At 34.0% G+C, this 21407-nt stretch overlaps 2 protein-coding genes across 3 annotated transcripts in view; one reads left to right on the top strand and one right to left on the bottom strand.

The window, feature by feature from the left end:
- Ppcdc (phosphopantothenoylcysteine decarboxylase) lies at nt 1-1288 on the top strand. Its single transcript, XM_090108695.1, has 3 exons — nt 1-163; nt 373-570; nt 1016-1288. The coding sequence occupies exons 1-3, from the start codon at nt 41-43 to the stop codon at nt 1286-1288; spliced, it is 594 nt and encodes a 197-aa protein (XP_089964821.1). The 5' UTR covers nt 1-40.
- A 605-nt stretch (nt 1289-1893) lies between these two features.
- The window catches only part of Frl (formin-like protein), a 75092-nt gene continuing 55578 nt past the window's right edge, over nt 1894-21407 (bottom strand). Inside the window, exons 7-19 of one of the 2 annotated variants that reach the window (XM_090108368.1) lie at nt 15387-15467; nt 15004-15147; nt 14283-14399; nt 13669-13797; nt 13163-13274; nt 12427-12776; nt 11591-11792; nt 10607-11179; nt 9763-9941; nt 9046-9147; nt 8578-8682; nt 7245-7356; nt 4607-4742 (exon numbers count right to left, since the gene is read on the bottom strand). In XM_090108368.1, coding sequence (XP_089964494.1) covers nt 7276-7356; nt 8578-8682; nt 9046-9147; nt 9763-9941; nt 10607-11179; nt 11591-11792; nt 12427-12776; nt 13163-13274; nt 13669-13797; nt 14283-14399; nt 15004-15147; nt 15387-15467 — 2175 coding nt within the window. In that variant the 3' untranslated portion in view covers nt 4607-4742; nt 7245-7275. Of the gene's footprint in view, nt 4743-7244; nt 7357-8577; nt 8683-9045; nt 9148-9762; nt 9942-10606; nt 11180-11590; nt 11793-12426; nt 12777-13162; nt 13275-13668; nt 13798-14282; nt 14400-15003; nt 15148-15386; nt 15468-21407 lie in introns of both variants that reach the window. The other variant, XM_090108367.1, reaches the window with a different exon arrangement.

Raw genomic sequence — 21407 nt, 5'->3', positions numbered from 1 at the left:
AGATATTATTGTCATCTTCTTTTTGCATTTTTTCTGACAAATGGCTAAAAATACGTTTAATATTATTATTGGAGTAACAGGTAGTGTTGCTGCTATTAAACTACCAGTCTTGGAACAAGCTCTATTGGACTTAAATGAAAATAATGCAAATTATAAGTTTCAGGTTAGTTTCTAGTTTTGCCTTATTTTATTGAAGATAATTTGCTTCTTTAATAACATGACAATTTACTTTAGACTTTTCTGATAGATGATTTCATATGAGTAAGTTAAAGAGTAAAAACATAAAACATTAATACGATCGCGATGTTCGCGATAAAGCATTTTCCTCATTTTTTATTCTTTCTAATATAAAATGAATTTCCTACTTTTCAGCTCCACATTATCTCAACTGAGCATGCCAAACATTTCTTTGATAAGAAGCAATTGAAGAGTGATTTCTATGATGACGCCTCTGAATGGACAACTTGGCAAAAGCGAGGAGATCCCGTATTGCATATAGAATTAGGAAAACAAGCGGACATGATGGTCATTGCTCCACTGGATGCTAATACCTTGGCTAAGATATCTGTGGTAAATATATTTCCTAACTCTATTTAAAGTATGTGATTTATTATCTTATCTAAAATAGTGTTTATTGATATTCTGTGATCAACTGTCTACTGAATTTAATAAAGTCTTTGCATTATATAATATTAAGTAATATTTTATGTAATTTAAATGTTTTTTATTTGTTCAAGTAAATTTGATTATTTCATTTTATTACGAGATTAAGTTTATCATAATTATTTTCCATTTCCACAGTAGGAGGATATCATTGTAGTTCAAACTTCAAAGTCTGAAGTAGATAATATAGTTAGATATCATTGAGTCTGTTTGCATGTAGATTAAGGAATTGTTAACTAATTTATAAAAAAATATGTTGATTTAAAAAATTAATCTAGAGTCTGGAATATAGTTTGGAACACTTTCAATTTTCTTATAAATTGGTTTTAGTAAAAGAAAATATGATTTACAGGGTATATGTGACAACATTCTAACAAGCACAGTTAGAGCATGGGATATGACAAAACCATTGTTATTCTGCCCAGCCATGAACACGAGAATGTGGGAACACCCCATCACAGCCAAGCAAATAGCAACTCTAAGAGAATGGGGCTATGAAGAAATTCCTCCGATAAGCAAGCTGTTGATGTGCGGAGACACTGGGGTAGGGGCAATGGCTGAAGTCGAAACTATTGTTGAGAAAATTAAGAGCAAAGCTGATCAGTTGTACAAAGTTAAAAAGTGATTTTTAAAGTGAAACTTTTATTACATCGTCTCAAACTTTTTGGTCTGTGTAGCGCGTGTCGCGTGTATCGCGGCTGCCGAGTATACCTATGGAGGTATACCTACTCGGCAGCCGACCGTCACGCGACATGCGCTACACAAAGCAGTGTTCGGAACCGTTCGAACAGTTTCACTTTTACCGTGGTTTCATAAAACCACACAAAAATTTTTTATTGTTATTATTGTTGTAAATTTTTATTTTTCTATGATTATTGCATATTTTTTATATTTATATGGTTATTTGTTAAATAAAGAAACTGTTTAAATATGTTTTGTTTCTCATTAAAGTCAAGGTACCTATATCTTTTTATCATACTGCTTGATGAAGTTATACTTTAAAATGTTTCAAAATCTATCATATTTTAGTAAAACTGTGTAGTGAGATACACAGGTAATATAATAACTATACTGTAAACCTTGTAAATTTTTTGAAATAAGATGATTTGCCAATTAAGACAGTCAATTTATCATTTATCTCAATATTATCGCTTTCACATCTACATTACACATTACTTCCCAAATAAAAAAAAAAATATTGTTAAATCGACAGGTAAATAAAAAACAATATAATGTAAAATGTTTATTGCATCACTGAATACTGTTCTAACTCTAGCGCACATGCAATGAGCGGAATAGAAAACTCATTTATACATCACATACAAAAGGTACAGGGATAATTCCGAATTGTAATAAAGCAAATCAATATCTTCATTGTAGATTTAATATTATGGCAAGTGTTATTTGTATGCAATTTAAGTGAATAAGAAAATCTTGGTAAATTTTGAATTACAATAAAAAAATTATGTTTAATAAGATAGCAGGTTTAAGATTAAATTTGCATGTCTGTTTATCAATAAAATAAGACCAAATCTACAATGAATATAAATCAATATTTATGTAGGTAGGTAATTATAGATACAATATTCACCAACCAATGAAATCAAATTTAAAGTTTTTTCAAAACTACGTTTGGTGCTATCAGCATTATTGTTTTTCAACCGACCCTGTCATATACAGAACCAACATTTCAAAAACGACTTAAATTTATAAAAAATTAATAATAGAACTACTCAATAACGTGCGGAAAGCACCTAATTTAGGACAAGAACACATTATCTCTTGCCTTTTATTTTTTATATTATTTATTAATTATTTTTTCATTTTTTCTTTGTGAAAAAGAAAATTCAAATTGTATTCTGTATTTATAATAAAGTAAAGAATAAATTCAAATATGTATCGTTAAAAATGAAATATGACACGTAAAATTTAATCACTGGGCGTGAAAAAGTAAGGTATAATGTGTTCTTGCACTATTACAACTGTGCAAAACTCGAAACAATATATTATTTTAATTCTCCATTAAATAATATTAACTTATCGTAAGGGCATGGCGACACCGACACAAATTGTATACTAGATACATAAACTAATAGATATCGTGTGTCTAAATCCCAAGTTTCTTGAGTGATATATAAAAATACAATATTTACATTCTTCGCGTGATATTTGTGTCGGTGTTGCTATGCGAATAAAATTATTTACAAAAAAAAATATCGGAAAAATGAATAACACTAATCAGATCAGTTCCATTCAGCAATCCCAATTTTGTTTAAACATATAATAAATTACGTCATTAAAATTTAAAGTGCAACAACTAAATGTCATGTGTTTGTCCTTCGCGGTTGGCCGCCATATTGAAGTGAGAATAACATAAAATAAATGAAGTATTATCAGTACTGGTATATGTGGACATTAACTTTAAATTTGTGCGTGAATTATACGACAAAAAATTCTATAAAAAAGCAATTCTTTTTTCTTACTGTAGTAGTCTGTTCAAATTCATAGTCATTAGTATATATTTAAAAATATCTTTCACTTCAATATATCAGTCAACCGCTTTTAAAAACCATCAAACCCGTCTCAGTGTTACCAGTGTAAAAATGGAAATATTTCTATCACTAATAATATAAGGTACAAAATGCTTAATGTAAATGCACAAAAAATCGTTCGCGCGCATCACAGTATCAACTTTCTCGATTAATTATTATTATTATTAATAATAAACCTACATTAATAATATCATATATTAAAAACCTTTATACATACTGTCCGTTACATCGATACAAACGTGTAAAAATTACATGACGCTACAAAATATTTATTTAAAAACTGTGCGTATAAAAGCCAATAATATCTAGCCAGACTATAAGCCATAGGAGTTGGGGAAAATCAGGCCCAGATACGATTGCTTCGTCATTTCCTTTAATTTGGTCTTGCGAATATTATCTTAAACTACAAATATTGCTGTAAAATTTAGTTTTTACTGTTATCACATAAATGCAATTATAATCTACCGAAGGGCATTAATATAGTCAGATCAAATTTGAACTTTAAATACAACATTATAAGGCATATTATTTTTAGAACCTGACCTCCCAAGCGTAGCATATCAAAACCTTTATCTGATTCGCTTCAGTAAAATGTCGGCTACAAAACCCCGATTATTACAATGTATAAAGTCAAAAAGTGTATATTCACATAGCAAAATATTGCTTTAGCGTGGAATGAACTGTGGGCGTAACAAACTGTTTTGTCCTTACTTTAGTGGAGCATTGCGTATTGTTCACGTTCCGAGTCTATAGCGAGTTAATAGGTTCGATGTATATAAATTACAGTCCTTATTCTAAAACCGTTATCATAAATATAAAAATGCACAATATATCAAAAACACACGTGATCGATGTGCAATACTCCCCTGAAGGCAACAGATAAAAAAAACTAGGCACTCACACGACGGTTTCATTCTGTTTATCGAACATGGCGCGCGTGTACTTAGAAATGGCGTCGTATGTAGATTTTATGAGTTCACACCTTTCTTCCACTTGATGGTCTACAGGTGCCACTCTGTATGTCGAGCATTTCGGTTTCCTGCCTGTGAAATCGCAGAAGTCGATATTGTCCTCTATATTGTATATCGCGATCGGTTTCTTGTGCACCATCTCTAGATCCTTGCGGCGTTTCGTCACTCCGCACTTGCGATCTATATTATTGACCGCATCTCTAACCGAGAAATCTTTACCACGACAATCCGTCTTATTCTGACTGGAGAAGGTCGAGTTTCCTTTATCCACGTACGAGTCCAGCGTGTTTCCGCTCGAATGTTCCAGAACGTTCTGGAAGTCCCCACTTGGGGGAGTTTCGTATCAGAGGTCCAGGTCATCTAGACCTTTGGAGAGGCGATGGCTTGTGATGCGACGTCTTTGAGACCGTCGCACTGCGTCCGCGCGACGGTAGGGTTCACTTCTTAGCCCATGTAGTATGTCTTCTAATGCACCGTTGTAGACTTCGTCCTGGTGGAGCAGCTTCTTCTCGCCGACCGTTTGCGACTTCGTTTTCAACTCGTTTATTACAGCCTCCTGGAGATTTAAACATTCATTTATTAGAAGAGGTGTCAATATTATATTTGATAACTTAAGAAAAACAGTGTAAAAGAACATTTATCAATTTATAAGTACCCTTTCAGACAACCAACTACAATTGTGTTAACAAACAGAAAGAAAGGAAATTTTAAATTTGTAAGACGCTAAACAATAATCTTCACGAGGAAAGCTATTTATATTATACTGAGAATTGTGTAATAAACACATTTAGAATAATATTTATAGTCGCCTTGACATTTAATATTGGTACAGGAGAGTATATTAATTTAATAAAAATATTTAAAGTAGCAAAAAGCGTATGAAACAATGACAGAAGCAGTAACTCCATGCAATAACATTTGCCATCAAATCATACGCAGTTTAATGCTAATTTATTAGCCTTTGTTCTAAATTACCAAACTATTGCATAGTAAAGATATATGTGTTTTTTTAAATGATAATATGTAGACAGGTACCATTTCAGGTACAGAAATATATTCTTTGGACCAAAATCTATCCACAAAATATATAGTAGCAATGCAGGTTTGCAGATTATAATATTATAAGACCATGACGTTTAAACCTATAGTTACAAAGTGCAAAAACTGGGCTAAAAACAAAGCCTGTAAATATGTAAATGGCAACTCTAAATCTAGCTTACACTATATACATATTGAATTGCACGATATATCTACTTGAATACTTTGTGAAAAAAAATCATAATATACAAGATATACCACACTAGCATTTTACAAAAGTAGTAAAAACAACATGCCCTGTGTAATGTATTTCCATGCAAAGTGCAGCCTAGGGAATAAGATAAAAAAACAGCTATTAGAAAACCAAGTCGATTCAATAGATTCGTGTGAATTAGTCATCTTGAAATTGAATGACTTTGTAGTGCAGAAAATATATTTGTTGCTCTCAATACCTGGAAAATATCGTCTCCACCCTAGGGCAAGATATTAAAACACAAAGTTGTACGAAAATAATAGCCCAATCTTGAATTACTTGTCACTTTCGGCCTCTAGAATTATTATTCTAGAGGTAAAGGAAAAGTCAATACAGCTGCTTTCCATACGATTGACCGTTCTAACTTATGGAAAGCAGCGTAGATGGAAGAACGCAGTACCCTATCTGACATTAGGGACGTAATAAACGGTTAAGTCTAGAGCAAATACGATAGCGCAATATTTATGTTGGTTAGGGAGCCAGGTGCAAATTTGGTTAACTATTTCCTCTCAAGAGATAATTCGTCAGACGCATGAGAGTATAGTATTATAAAGCCTCGTGAACGTCAGCTGGCGCTCGGTTGGGGGGGTGAGCGGTTGTAGCCTCCCACGCACATAGGAAAAAAAATACATTCATTCATTCATTTCCTCTCAGCTAAAAATTTGTCAAATTGTAGCTAACCCAATATCTCAACGAAAAAAAATAGTCAGCTGGTTACAACATGGTGTATTATACGTCAGCTGGTGTCTCGAACATGAAAGTTAAATTTAAAGAAAAATTTATTTTCCGTTATTTCCTCTCAAACAAAAATTTACCTGATGATAGCTTATATGTAACTGTGGATAAATATATATGTCAGCTGGCTGTATCTTGGTGGAAAAACCGTCAGCTGATACGGGAGGCTACAACCGCTCTTCCCCCCAACCGAGCTCCAGCTGACGTTCACGAGGCTTCATAATACTATACTTTGATGCATTTTACTAATTACCGCTTGAGAGAAACTTGGTCATAAAATCTGCTGCTGGCTCCCGGACCAGTATTTCTATGCAAGGAACTAGTGGAAGTCTGACTGCTGTTCTATAAGAGCTCGATCAGACATCTTCTATTAGCATTTCTTATGTTCATCAATCGACGCCTAACGTGAAAATGATTATGTATGGATGACAATAAGTTATTTTACCACATAAGGGTTTGTGTGCATGCTCGAACCGCGTGAAGTTATGATAAAAGCAAAACTCCCATTGATTGTGCTCAGAACATGCTTCGTTTTAGTCACGATTTAATTGGTGTTGATATTTATCCCAGTTTCTATTCTACCCATTGTGGAAATATTCGTATCCAAATCATTAATATCAATTTACTTTTACTGGATTCGAGGCGTATTATAAACTGACCCAGGAATATATTCTATTTTTTAAGACATTATAATTGTTAAAAAAATAGAATTTGGAAAAGCAATCCTACAACAGGCTTCAGGAAAATGTTTTATCTTTACTGTTTTAATTTAACTATATCATAAAACAGATTATTGGATATTGTAAATTTCACCGTTGCGTTGTATTTGTGACATAATCATAAGATATTACGAAAAAAACTAACATCGATAGGAAAAAACTACAAATCATTAAAATCTATAACAAAAAGGGAATTACAAAAAATACATCTCACTTAAACACCAATTAAAAATCACAATCAAAACCGCCCAATATTAAAATTTAAAAGTTAGTACACGCACACACAGTGAAAGGGCCCGTAACATCGACTTACGTCAATATCTAGATCATTATCTAGACCAAAACTAGACTGAGTCTAGGCTGTGTCTCAACTGAGACAAGTGTTGCTGCAAGAGCCCAGCGCTCACCGCCGCGTAGTTAAACCTCTGTGAGAATTAACATGGTGTTACCATCACCGCGTGATTGCCGTGTAAATATGGCAACACTATGTGGTGTGTCAAATGTTTATGTGTATATAATGTTATGAACCCAACTGCAAAGCATAGAAAAATGCAAAAAAAACTTCAGAATTAGTGCAAATTTGTCTATTGCCCACTATTGCTCAGAATTTTAGAAATTCTGTAAAGAATTTTGATCCAATAATTATGATAATATGGCATATACATGTATTTTCAACAATAGAAGATTTGTATCTATTATAAATCAAATCTTTTCAATTGCTTTAGCTGTGATATCTTCAAAATTTGTAAGTTCAATCGATCTCTTTAAAATTGTGAAAGTACTTCAAATTCATTTGCAGTTAGGTTAAAGTTAATAAATAAACTAAATTAGTGTATTTGTACTAGAATGCTGACATATTTACACATGACCGTCACCGTACTAATGCATCAATGAAATCACTCAAATTCAAGATGACAACAAAAATTGATTTTAAGGAAATCAAATAACTTAAAAACGTCTCTTCTTTACGTAATTTTGTATGTAAGTAAAGAAACAAAAAAAAAGTGATATTTTTATGAACAGAATAAAAAGCCAACATAATTTTAAATTAATTCTCATTTTTATAATTTCCAAAAATAGAGTATTTGATATCCTCATATAATAAATGATAAAAGATGTGAATCAAACATTAGTAGTCAAAACTTGGCAGCACTTACAATACTTATCTAAGTATAATTGTAAACATTGCCATATAAAAATACAGATTAAAAATATCTACAGTTGATAAAAATAAAATGCAAAATACCAAAAACGCACGAACTCCATTCACCAGAGAAGCATCACACAGTCTAAATAAGCGAGAATCCATTATTTGAAGTAGAAAATAGTGCTAAAAATATATGAACTATAGAATTCTCTTTCTTGTTCAATACATAAAAAATAGATTATTTTTTACTCGTCAAATTAAATAATAGAACTAATAATGGATGTATGTTAACAAATTAACACGTCTACGCAAGACAAAAAAAATATCATTTAACTATAAAAAATGTCCCATCTTTTTTCTTCAAAAGTAAATTATTCTTTTAATTCCTATAAAGCAGAATTAAAATAAAAAATCACACACTACCACATAGACAAACCAAAAACACATACATACACACACATACACAACATATATTATAAAATATAAAAATATACATTACCTGTTGTTTTTTCTGCACAATCTTATTTTTATTGGTGTCGGCGCTGTCTGCCAATTGGGCAGCTTGCTCGAGCCTGCGGCGTTGCTCGTTTTCCGCATCTGCTTGCTGGAAATCGAATAAATAAATATATAAACACATTGTCTATGATAATATTGCTTCAATCGATGGAGGAAAATATGGTCATAAAAAAAATAGATATGACATGTGACACCTACGTGTGGTTTCATGTGTATAATTGTATATAATATGGTATCTTTAGCATATAAAAGCGCTTCTACAGACTTTACATTTTCGATATATAAAAAAAACTTGAAAACAGTGACGTTTCTAGGTAGTTTTCGTCCAACTAAAACGCTGTATTATTTCTGAGTGACGAAATATTTTTTGTTTTTATTCCAGACAGAGCCGGGCCACGCGGCAAGTAACTATATTAATTTACCTGTAAACAATAATAATTATAGTACATACCTTGAAAGCTCTCGTAAACCGTACAAGCAGAGAGAAGAACGTATTAGCGTCGCAGCCGCGCGGCGCTTCGCCGAAGTACTCCACGCACGATGCGAACGAGTCCTGGAAACATTACATTATATTATTACTACAATGAAACATACAGGCGAGAACTTTTAGTGTCAGGACAATAAAATTTCAAGTAATAGATGATAAAAATACTATCACCTAATACAACTTTAATTCGATTCCAATAACACGTGAATGTCAAGTGGATCATTAATATAAAGTAGAAATAGAAAAGGTCCCAACATACTTCCTTGTAGCACACCTCATATATTATGCAAAATTTAAAACTACCAAAAATTTAATAAATTTGGTTTGCACGTTGTTTTCTATAAGATAAGTATAACAAGTTCCTAATTAATTTATAAACATTATATTAGTTAACAGGCTGTCCAACCGTCATTTTGCCTGCGTAATTAAAGGATAAGTCATATTGAATATTAAAATTTCAAAGTAAGAAAACACACTTTGTCCTTGCTCCCGCGTTATATCACTCCTACTTCGCTTACGCTACCGTGTTATGTCTGTTGCGTTCGCGAATGTCACGTCTGTTGCGTTCGCGAATGTCATGTCTGTTGCGTTCGCCCCCCTTTAAATTTCACCCCCCTTCACCATCACCCACCATTCACCATCACCCCCTCCACTTGTACACCACCCCCTCCCCCCACCCACCTGCGCGTGCTTAGTCTCGTGCCGCAACCGGCGCAGCTTGTCGTGTGCGTTGGCGATGAAGTCGCGCAGCACGTGCGCGTGCGCAGAGCGGTGCGCGTCGCGGGCTTCACTCTCGCGACGAGCGGCTTCCATACCACGCTCTAGTTCAGCCACGTCGGCTAATACGTTCTCTAGCGACACTGGAAATGTATGTGAAAAATAGGAAATAAGTCAGCTGAAAATAACAATCAAAATTGGCACCAAAAGTTAGCCACAGTGTCTTAGTGTCAAATCTCTATCTCATGGAATAATTATTAGCAAATTAGTCAGGAGAAAATAACAATCAAAATCTGGAAAAGAAAAATTGACGGCAAAAGTTAGCCACAATGTGTCAATGTCCAAATCTCTATCTCACTCTCGCACACGCACGCACACAAATTCAAATTCAAAAACATAATTACATAATTCTTTTTAAAAGAACACCCAAAAATTTAAATGAATTGAAATTTCGAAACGTCAATTTTTTTTAATGTCCACCACAAATGGCCAATTGATTAGCATTAAAATATTGAATCACTTCATTAAAATACTATCACCTAATACGATTTTAATTCAATACCAATTTCAAGTGAATGTCAAGTGAATTATTAATATAAAGTAGAAATAGTAAAGGTCCCAACTTACTTCCTTGTGGCACATGTATTATGCACAATTTAAAACTGTCAAAAAGTCGATAAATTTAGTTTGCACATTGTTTTCTATTAGATATCGGGTTTCTAATTAATTTATACACATTGTATTAGTTAACAGGCTTTCAACCCGTGATTTCACTGTCGTAATTAAGGAAAAGTCGCATAGAACTCACCTTGCGCAGCTTTGTCGATGTACAGTAACTCCGTATCAAAACTCAACAACTCCGGGAAGTTCTGTCGGATCGTCGCCACGATGTAATGCAGTAGAGACACCCTTTTATCCGTCGACTTTGTGTCCATTAGAGTATCTAAGGACTGTAGTTTAAATCCGTACGCTGGGCCACGTTTACTGCTATTCAAGTAGTTTCCGAACGCTAGAATAATTTCTAGAACATTCCGGAGTTTTTGTGAAGATTTTACTGAGGAGGAGCCAGATATTATAGCGTGTATTTGGGGCGTTATTAGGTGTATGTTATCGAAGAAGTTGCCCATATAGCTCATGATGGACAGCTTTGCGGATATCCTCTCGACCTTGGCCAATTGCATGAGGAATTTGTCTTCTTCGGTCAATTGGTTGATGTTTTTCTTCTCTGCGACGTATTCTTTGTACGCTTTCTGTTCAGCTTCTGTGGGCACCATGCGTTGTAAGATTTCTACGCTTTCAAGCGGTAATTGTTTTAGGTCGAGATTGTTTATCGCGGCGATTACTTTTTCGACTGGCGTGTCGAGTTTTCTTCTCGAGATGGCTGAAAAGATAAAATGTGGGTTAGAAAGCTTTCTAAAAACAATAATTTTGTCGTAAATCACTGGTATCTGTTATGCCAAATATAGATTTTGCAACTATTTAAAATGTGCCCAATATAAATAGCTTCTCTATTTGTCTTTGTTTAAGAAGGTCATGAATCATAAAATGGTGTTGGTTGCTTTAAGTCAATATTTAAATGTACACAAAATTGATCTTGATTTTTTTCATCCTTCTGTACAATATTCTCAATTATTTAGCTTTGTGGACCTGGTCCCCCCGCCTGTCTGTTGCTGCAGCTGCAGCTCTTACACATCGAAGTGCTTCCGCAACTTGTTCGGTCTGCCCCACTGCCCCTGCCCTGCCCCACTGCCCCGTGCCCCTGCCCCCTCTCCTCCTATTGCCCCACACTCACCAATGTTCCTCAGACGCGTGTGCTCCAACAGCGAGGTAGTATCTGCCCTGCGGAATCGCTTGCTGGGGAAGGACGCGAGTTCGTCCGCGGCGAGCGGCGCGGCACACGCACTGCCGATGCGGAACTTCTCCTCAAACTCGGCAAAGTTTATGCGCCTGCGCGGACGCTCTTCGTCCAATTCGTTGAATATCGTACCGCGGACCTATAGGTGTTTATATGGACGTGTAAAATTGCGTACGGTTACGGTACAATTTGGTTTTAACGTTTCGGAAACTCAACCTATGAGTATCCGAAATATAACTTTTAAGCAGAACGCGTCAGTGCTATGTAAACTACACTAGACAGTAGACACGTAACAATTTAAGTGAAAAAAATAATCTGGGGATATTAAACAATATAAAAGTTTTTACACAAAAAAAGGGCGTGTATCGAGCACACGCGTCCGAAGTGAAACTTCTTTGGCAAAATTTAAAATGAAACTCAAACAAAGTAATACTCTAAGTAATAATTCTACATGTGACTAGGAACACAAAACTTCGACAATTATCTGCATGTGTTACCAGTATTATAAAACGAATTCATCTTTTTTACACGTATTACAAAACAAAATAAAAGACCCGTTCAACAGTTCATGACCATGAAGATCTCAATTTTTTACCGATAGAAATGTTCTGAATGTAAACACATTGTTCATTGGTGCGAAATGCCCACTCAGCTAAGCATATACACACTATTTTTTATCACTATGGCAGTATATGTGATAAAAAATAGTGTGTATAACACATTTAACTAACCATATACGAGCAAATAAACATTGATTTGATAAAAATTCTCACCTGATTAGGCTTGAGCGCGATCCAATTCAACGTCGGCAGCTTATACTTCGTGTCCACCTTCCTTTTGATCGTCATTGCGTCCGTATGGTGCGGGGGTTGCATGAGGCCGGGCGCGGGCGGGGCGGGCGGCGCGGGGGGAGGGAGCAGCACCGGCGGGGGAGGGGGAGGGGGAGGGAGCGGGGCGGCCGGCGCGGCGGGGGGAGGGGGAGGGGACGGCGTGTGCACGTCGCCGTTGAGGTGCGCGTGTGTGGGCGGGGGGAGCGTGTGTGCGTGCGGCGGGGGAGGGGGAGGGGGGGACGTGTGCCCGTTTGTGGTGCCGTTGCACAGCGCGTGGGAGGAGATCGCGCCCACTGTAATGTATTGCGATGTATAATGTAAAGATATGTTTCGTGTATTATATTATGTGGTGAGGTATGTACACAGATTACTAAATAGTTACTACCAGCTGCAGCCGGTAGAATAATCTGTCGATGACATTACCAACCAGATGTAATCGTTTGAAATCAATATCAGATTTATTATAATTATATTTAAAACTCATAGTTTACTACAATATAGATTTTCCAAATTATATTTCAATTAATGTCTTTACCTTTTACTTCATATAGATCAATACAAAATCATTTTCTTAAATACTTGAATATAAATTTTAAACTAATAAAAAACAATAGTAACAAAGTCATTTTCTTAAATACTAGAATAAAAATTTTAAACCAATAAAAAACAGTATACTCACTAGAAGCACCTCTCGGCAAGGATTTGGTGAGCGATTCGAGCTCTTGCACTTTAGACTCCAACATGGATTGTCTGTTACGAGAATCCTGTTGCGCCCGCCGTAACGTTGACACCTATAAACGATTTAAAATAAAACATTTGAAGCTTCATAATTCCATTAAATTTCTATAAATATTAATATAATCGCCTGTTAAATGGTCTAAGTAGCTTATAATTTATTGAAATGACCATTTTATTTCGTGGCACTAATGTTCAAGGTCTATTGTATTGCTTATTACAAAACTCTGCTTTATATACGGGTAGGCAGAGTTTTGCTTCAGACAATTTATGAACTAGTTATTTATTGTATGTAAATGTAAAATTCTAAATTTATGATATATTACTATGGCATTTTGTAATAGATTAAAACGGGCGTTTTAGCCGAGTATTTGTTTTATTTCTTTGCTTTAGCTTTTTCTCACTCTAACAAAACTTTTTTTTTTACTATAGATAAAAAAAACGAATTACCTCTTCAACCACCTGTCGTCTGGCCTCAGCTAGTTGATCTCTCTCCTGTCTCACTTGCGCCAGTTCAGATTCTAGTGTAGCTAGTTTCGCTATTGCATCTCGCTCTAACGCGGCCAGCCGCTCGTGCGCCTGAAAGAGATGAGAGAGATGAGATTATTATATGTTTATTCAAGTGCCTGAAATAGATGCCACGATTAATAGTTTTATTAAATTGATTGGGTAAGTTTACAGGATTCATATATTATGATCATTTTAGTAACCAAAAAAATTACACTACTACTTGTTTCGGTAATATATAAGTTATACTCTGTATTGTTTCAATAATTGAACTACATTATAGACGATTAAAAACGACTTCCCTAGTTATTTATATGAATAATAATTGCATACTGTCTTGTACTTTTAACACATAAAAATTACAACCGGTTTCGAACGTCTTATATTCATTTTAAAATCTAAAAGTTTACGAATCACAAATGTATACATATTTTTCCAGCCTATCTATTCTTTTCTCCCAAACAGCTAGCCCGATTTCGACCAGACTTCCACTAACATATAGCCAATTTCCCCTTAGCCTTTATTCCTCCACATTTAAATACAAAATCTCCACTCACATGCCCCAATTCATCCTCAAGCTCATTGACCTTCTCCAGTGCTGCAGTTTTAGTTTCACTGTCTTCCATTAACGCGGCGACGTCAAACACGTTGTCTAGGTATGCTGATATTTGGACCTGAATCAAATGTGGAATGATGGAAAAAGGGATTAATTGTTATAAAAAAATTGGTTGTTTGTAAAGTAGGTTTACGATCGAGATGTTTACGTGATAACGTCTTATTGGTGGCAGCGCTCGAGATGAGACGGGAGATCGGTCCGTCTCTCTCTCGTTATACCTGCGATCGCGCTCGTGAGGTTTTGGTGTGACACAAGTTTCTGAACATGTCACCCGACTAAAACGATTTTAAAGACGTTATCACGTCAAAAATATGTAAAAAAGCATCAATCCTGTGATTTTTTGTAATTTTTTTGACCATATTTTCCCTACTTTTAAAGAGGAACTTAATTTTTTAAATGTTTTTTTAAAAGGCAAAGACAGTTTGAGGCCTGAGATGGGGATAAGGTAGTTTTTATCCCGGAAATCCCACTGGAACGGGAATTATGCGGGTTTTTTTTCAAATTCAAATTCATTTTTTTATTTATAGTCAAAGGTTTTTAATTTTTATTTAACTACTCAGCTGAAACTACCATTGGAAAGCTCAAAATATATTGCTAAAATATATCACTTTGGCCAAATTAAAGTTAAGTTTTAAGTTAATTTTATAATTTACAATATTAACCTGCAAATCCTCACTCTCGCACATGCGCAACCTCTCCAGATAATCATCCAACTTGAGTGCTGTGAACTCGTACTGTAGATGCACTCTAAAGTTCATATCTTCTACGGAGTGCACTATTATGTTTACGAACTGCATGCACGCCACCTGGTGGTGAAAAATTTAGTTTTAATTCACTTTGTAATAGGTTAGGTTCCTGTGTCGAGCACTCGTGTCAAAAGTGAAACTGCCAAAGAGGCAAGATTAAAAAATACACAGTATATACTCCATGACGTGACGATATTGCCATGACGCGACCTTGAAATTTTACTCTCAACGCGCCTAAAGAAGTTTCACTACAAAAATATTTGAAATTCAACAATAGACTATATTTTCTTAGTATTTACCATAAATTCAATATGGAAGGTGTCGTAATTCATAAAGTACTCCATCAGAGTGTGAAACCGTCGCGGCTCGCCGACCACCTCCTGAAAACATAATCAAATATTATATAGGTATCAGATATTAATAAAATTACCCAAAACAATGTAAAGGCTTTTCGTAAAGAAAACATAGCATTTATATTTTATTAATTCCCAACATTTTAAGGTGTTTATTTTTTTTACATATTTTTGCGCTCAGATTATAAAACAAAAGGAAGAACATGTGTTCCGAACGCTAGAACGTCGCTCCCTCTATAGTTGTGTGCGTGACAACAAGCCGTTGTCATAGTATAACCATGTCTGGTTCACTACATACAAAAGACGATTAATGCCATCCGTCTACCAATAGATGCCGCTAAGTGTATCATTTTAACCAGCAAAAAATAAAATTAGATTTAATTGCAATTTCATTGCTTTTTATAATTTTTTACATACTTTTGTAAATGGAACCTACCTATTTAATTTAATTTTCACTCGATTTCAACTAATTTTACAGAAAAGTTTATATTCAAAACAACGCCATCTCATGAAACTACTATAAACAAGTTATTCTCCTCCGATTTGACGATGCTAAACGAATACTAGATGGCACTACAGACGTTTTTACGTTACTTTTCACGTTTTTAACACAGACTAATAATAATATCACAGACCACAGACTAATAATAATATACTACGTTTTTAATACATAACCTCATTGCCTTTGCAGTACCTATAAAAAATATTGTAAATGGGTTAAAGCCGTTATTAATTATTACTAACTGCGTTCCTGTAGCGGCTTATATTAGGTAGGTACCTAGTGTATTGATCGTTTTCATACGAAAAATGAATTGTCGGAAAACTTGCGAGATTGTGTGAATATTTGATTGCAAGATCTCATTACAAAATAATATACATAATACAACCTATACTTAAACCGTAGTAAGTATATTATTTCTAGTCACATTTAATTATAAGTATATAAATTATAAATAAATATTAAAGGACAATATTACACAAATCGACCTAGTCCCACAGTAATCTCAATTAAGGCTTATGTTGTGGGTACTAGACGACGATAAATATAATTTAATATTTTATAAATACATATATAGATAACACCCAGACCCAAAAACAAATAATCAAGTTCATCACACAAATATTTGCCCTGACCGGGGATCGAACCCGGGACCGTCAGCACAGTAGGCAGTTACTTTACCTCTGCGCCAACCGCGTCGTTAAGAATATCAAGAAATCATCATAATGATAATAAATCGAAACTAAAATTAAATACCTACCTACGTCATCTTGTTTTATTTTCTAAATAATCCTATCAGATCTAGGGGCACGGCAGTGCCCCCGCCAAGTCGAGCAAAAAAAAAGCGGCACGGCCGTTTACCTTTATATGAAGTATGAACCAAAAAGTTTTGAGATTTAAACCGTAGAAAAGGTTTTGAATGATCCTTTGCTTTTTTTTCTTTATGCGCCTAAAATTAAATATTTCGACATCGATTCCCATAAGAATGAAGTATTTTCCCGTTATAAAAAGTAGCCTATGTTCATCAGGTAGGTATAATCACAGACTAATAATAATATACTACGTATACAAGTATAATTTTTGCTTCGAATGGTGAAATAATTTTTCAAATCAATCCAGTAGTTTCGGATCCTATTCAATACAAACAAACAAACAATCAAATCATTTCTGTTTTGTAGATAAATACGAAAGTTACTCCGTCATAGTAGGACAAAATAGAAAATAGTGGGACCACGAGAAAATAGGTATTCCCGCACGCGTCTGAACCGATTTTGACGGAAATTTCGATATACATACACGGTACATACCTACGTTGAAAAAGGACATCTCAATTTTGTTGCATAAATAGGATTCAAGGTGTAGGAACAGGGATTAAATAAGGCACACGGTTGAAGCCGTAGAATGAAAGTTGGTAATTTGGACGTATTTATGCAAAAAGGGACCAACCCACATCTTTTGCGAAATTGAGTTAAGTACACAGATAGTGTTAAAAAAACGTTTTCTACCTTCTCAAAAAATTTGGTAGAGCTTTGATAACTGTAAGTACAGTTTTTTACATGTCAGTTGCGGAACCAACCCAATTTCACCAACTTTCATTATGCAAGATGGAACCAAAATTGGTTGGTTCTATTTTATCACAAAAAGCTTCATTAGTTTTCAAGGTAACCAGAACCAACTGACTTTGGTTCTTGTTTGCATAATGAAATTTCTCGGCCTTTAAGTATGCAAGGGGCTTGGTTCTATGTTGAATTTGGTTAATATGTTCTATTTTTTTAACTTTAATCATGTTTTTATTATAAAAAGCACTAAATAAGAATTTACAAAATGATTTACTACAATTTTACAAAAAAAAAATGTATCTACTTAAAAGTAAACATCTATTACTTCAAAATCGGGAGTCGCGGAAAAGCCATTGATATCATCTTCTACAATATCCTTGGTCTTTATTTTTATTTAATTTTTTTGTAAAAAATTTGAGCGTTGTTCGGGATGAGATGCAAAAAAACTTTTTAAATCCGGTAATTTCTCCTCGGAAGTACGTATGGTTTTGGGCCAGAGCAAGCAGAGCCCCGCAGGAGTTATTTCAGAATATTAAACGCTCAACACCATTTTTTAATCTTTCCGTGATCCAAATCAAACTAACGAGGATGCTTAAAGCATTCATGATTGACCATCCAACAGTAAAACAAATCAGTCATAATTTTTTTTGTGTCTGGTCACAGTTTTTTATCCAAAGCTACCGATTTTGGCCGATTGAGTACTGAGTACTGAGCTCAATAAAACAAAGACTGTTTATATCCTGGAAAACTACATATATGATATAAATCATTAAATATGTAAAAAGACTTAAACAAAAGACTCTGTCTTCACAAATCTCTTCTAAATAAAAAAAAAACATAATGAATCATCACTATCATGAAGACAGATGAAAGCAGAAGATGGGTCTACTGTATCTTAGTTAGATACAAAAGTAGTGTCATTAAAGTGAAACAAATATATATGTATTTTGATATTATTACAAAATTATCGTGACCTTCGTGTCCTTAATCCATGTTATTTGGAGTCGGTTTAACACGGTTTATTTTTCTATTCTCCTGACAAACATCAGGGCATATTTTACTCATTATTCTTTTTTAATATAACTTTGCACACTTACACCTCTTTCCCTTGGCCTTCCTCTTGTTCTGCATCCATCAACATTCATATCCATCACTTTCTAAGTCATATGCGTGTCATCTATCCTCACCACATGTCCATACCAAGACAGACAATTCCCTTTCAATCTTTCTGTAATAAAACCAGTTTAAATATTCTTTTTATATATTCATTCCTTACTTCATCCATTCCTGTCAACCCACACATCCATATCAACATTCTCATCTGCGCTAAATGTAATCGTTTTTCTTCCATCTTCTTCACTGCCCAGCTTTCTAATCCATACAGTACCTACGACAAGTCTAATCAAGGATTTTTATATATTTCCTGTTAACTTTAAGGGCATACGTAAGTTGCAATTAGTTCCAGCGAACTGTCGCTGCTTTATTTAGCCTGTTTTGATTGGATGCTTAACTTTTTTCTTTAATTATGGCAACAATAAAAACCAAAATAATTTTGCTATAAAGAACCAACCCACAAAAGTGTTTTTTTGCAAGACGGAACCGGGCGGTTTTTCAAGGATTATTTTGTTAAAATTTAATAAATATCCATGTATCTGGTATCCCTAGATAGGATTCGATATGATACATACGCCTAACAACTTTTTTTCCCCAAATTTTACAACATATAGTTTTTGCAAACGATTTTCACAAAAACCTCATTTTCTCGAAATTGATTCGGTGTGGGTTGGTCCCTTTTTGCATAAATACGTCCATTTATAAGATTAATTTATTGTAAAATAAACTACTTCATTTTACTTAAACATAAGTACCTATTCTATTTATCATTCATTGACTTATCATAAACTTTTGAGTCTAGTTAGGTACTAGTACCTATTATGTGAAAATTTTGAAAAAAATGTTTTCTTTAGGAAATTATTAGCATTAATTACCTTGTCTTGTCATTAATTTATTTACCTACTTGGTAATAATCGGTCGAACACTTGTTTAAAGTTTATTTTCCAGGTAATCTAAATTATTTAATTTTTGCAGTAGGTAATTAATTAATTTCGGCTTGAACAGACAAGGCCATTAGGTGAAGCGAGATTGCCAAATATGGGTGATCTGTAGATTGCCGTCCTGCTGTCGAGCGTTCGCGGTACGGACGCCGCGCTGTTGCCGCACCGTGCATTTTGTATGAAAACAAACGACCGGCCGTGCGCCGTACGACAAACGCACAGCTTCGGCACTGTAGCGACTAGCGGTCCGATACGAAACGCATAAATTGAAAGAGCCATAAGTGTTGGAACAACATTCCACCACCATTTAACCAGTTTGACAAATATTAATAATTTTCGTTTCCAATTTATACCGGAGACATATTTTAAAATCCTGTTCTAACCCTGCATTTGTATCGAATTACAGTTTACACATAAACTTTAATTAAATATTTATTTTATTTACTGGTTATAATATAACATAACATTATATAGACCGTTATTTTCTGCCTATTTATCATTATAATTATAAACATTGTAAGTATATGTTAACGGAAATGTATGTAATCCGTCATTGTATAAAATTCCCAGGAAATGTATGTGATTCCTAAAATCGCATGGAAATGTGTGAAATAAATTATTTTATAGTACACATAACAACGTACACAAAACAACAATGTAGATGAATAAGTTTATTAATATTAATTATATAATAACATTTTTATATAATATTAAAACTCACTATTATCAGCAAAAATGGATAATTCCATTTGAATTTTACTGAATATCTTTATTTAGGCATAAAGGACTGAATTCGGCTTAAATATTATGTGAATATAACTAGATTCACATTTTATACTTTTCCTTGAAATATTTTGCGGGATTTATATTAAATCTCGTTCTAAATTTCGATACCAATACATTTATCGTTGCCGTTCGGATCGCCATATTGGAATTGTATATGAAGAAGCCGTTGTTTTCTTTGGACATAATAATATCTCCTCCAATTGATTCTACAGCCAGAACATGACGTGTTAGAGACGTTTTCTCATAAATTGTTATGTAATTATTATGTTTTATCTTCCTTATAGAACAGTCATTGGGTACATATTGCAAATATTTAGTCACAAATCACAATAATTATTACACACAAAGATTTTAACATTGTTTGGGTACACAATATAACACTTTTTCTTCTTTTTTCACTTTTGGCAGAAATATTACAAATTAAAAAATGTACTGTACATTAACTGAGTAATTATCTAAATTTACGATTTATGAAGAACAAACTTTGTAAACATCCACCAAAACAATAAAATAAAACGCCATTTTGAATTCAAATTTCAAACAACAAATCAACATCAAGACGTTGTCTATGCTTAAGTCTTAACCATTGACAAGAAATTGAAGAAAGAAAGAAATAATTTATTAATGTACTAGCTTAAAATTAAAATGTACAAAAATAAGGTTTAAAAAAAAAGAAGAAATAATAATAAATAATTAAAACTAAAATATTAAATCTTTTATTATATGATTACATCGGAGAGGCCAACATTAGAAATATTTTTATTTTTTCTAAATGTTGGCAAGCCAGACTTGACCTTAGGTCTTGGAAAAGTACAAAATAATTTGAACTCTATGTCAATTGAATGAAGTTTAAAATTGCTTGATAATGGAAGCCTAATCAAAACGATGTTCTAAGTGTCGACCCACTGAACTGAACTAAATACCAGTCATAATAATGTAGGTACTCTGTGAGTCAGCTTTGTCTATGTCTAATTAAAAATCCGAGTAGGTACAAATAACAAAATATTATGTTGACAGTTGACAGTTGTCAAGTGTGACGCCAAAGACTTGAAAATAAAAGGTACGTGTA

The sequence above is a fragment of the Colias eurytheme genome, chromosome 13, assembly GCF_061535395.1.
Source record: "Colias eurytheme isolate Ceu_HAF_F1 chromosome 13, ilColEury1 Martin Lab GWU primary, whole genome shotgun sequence".
Lineage (NCBI taxonomy): Eukaryota > Metazoa > Arthropoda > Insecta > Lepidoptera > Pieridae > Colias > Colias eurytheme.
The sequence above is the reverse complement of the archived record's forward strand: the minus strand, read 5'-3'. Positions and strand labels throughout refer to the sequence as shown.

Excerpts from the sequence above, each read along its gene's own strand:
- Ppcdc (XM_090108695.1), top strand. The coding sequence starts at position 41 with ATGGCTAAAAATACGTTTAATATTATTATTGGAGTAACAGGTAGTGTT. Across the intron at positions 164-372 it reads ATGCAAATTATAAGTTTCAG|CTCCACATTATCTCAACTGA; the intron begins GTTAGTTTCTAG and ends CCTACTTTTCAG. Across the intron at positions 571-1,015 it reads CCTTGGCTAAGATATCTGTG|GGTATATGTGACAACATTCT; the intron begins GTAAATATATTT and ends TATGATTTACAG.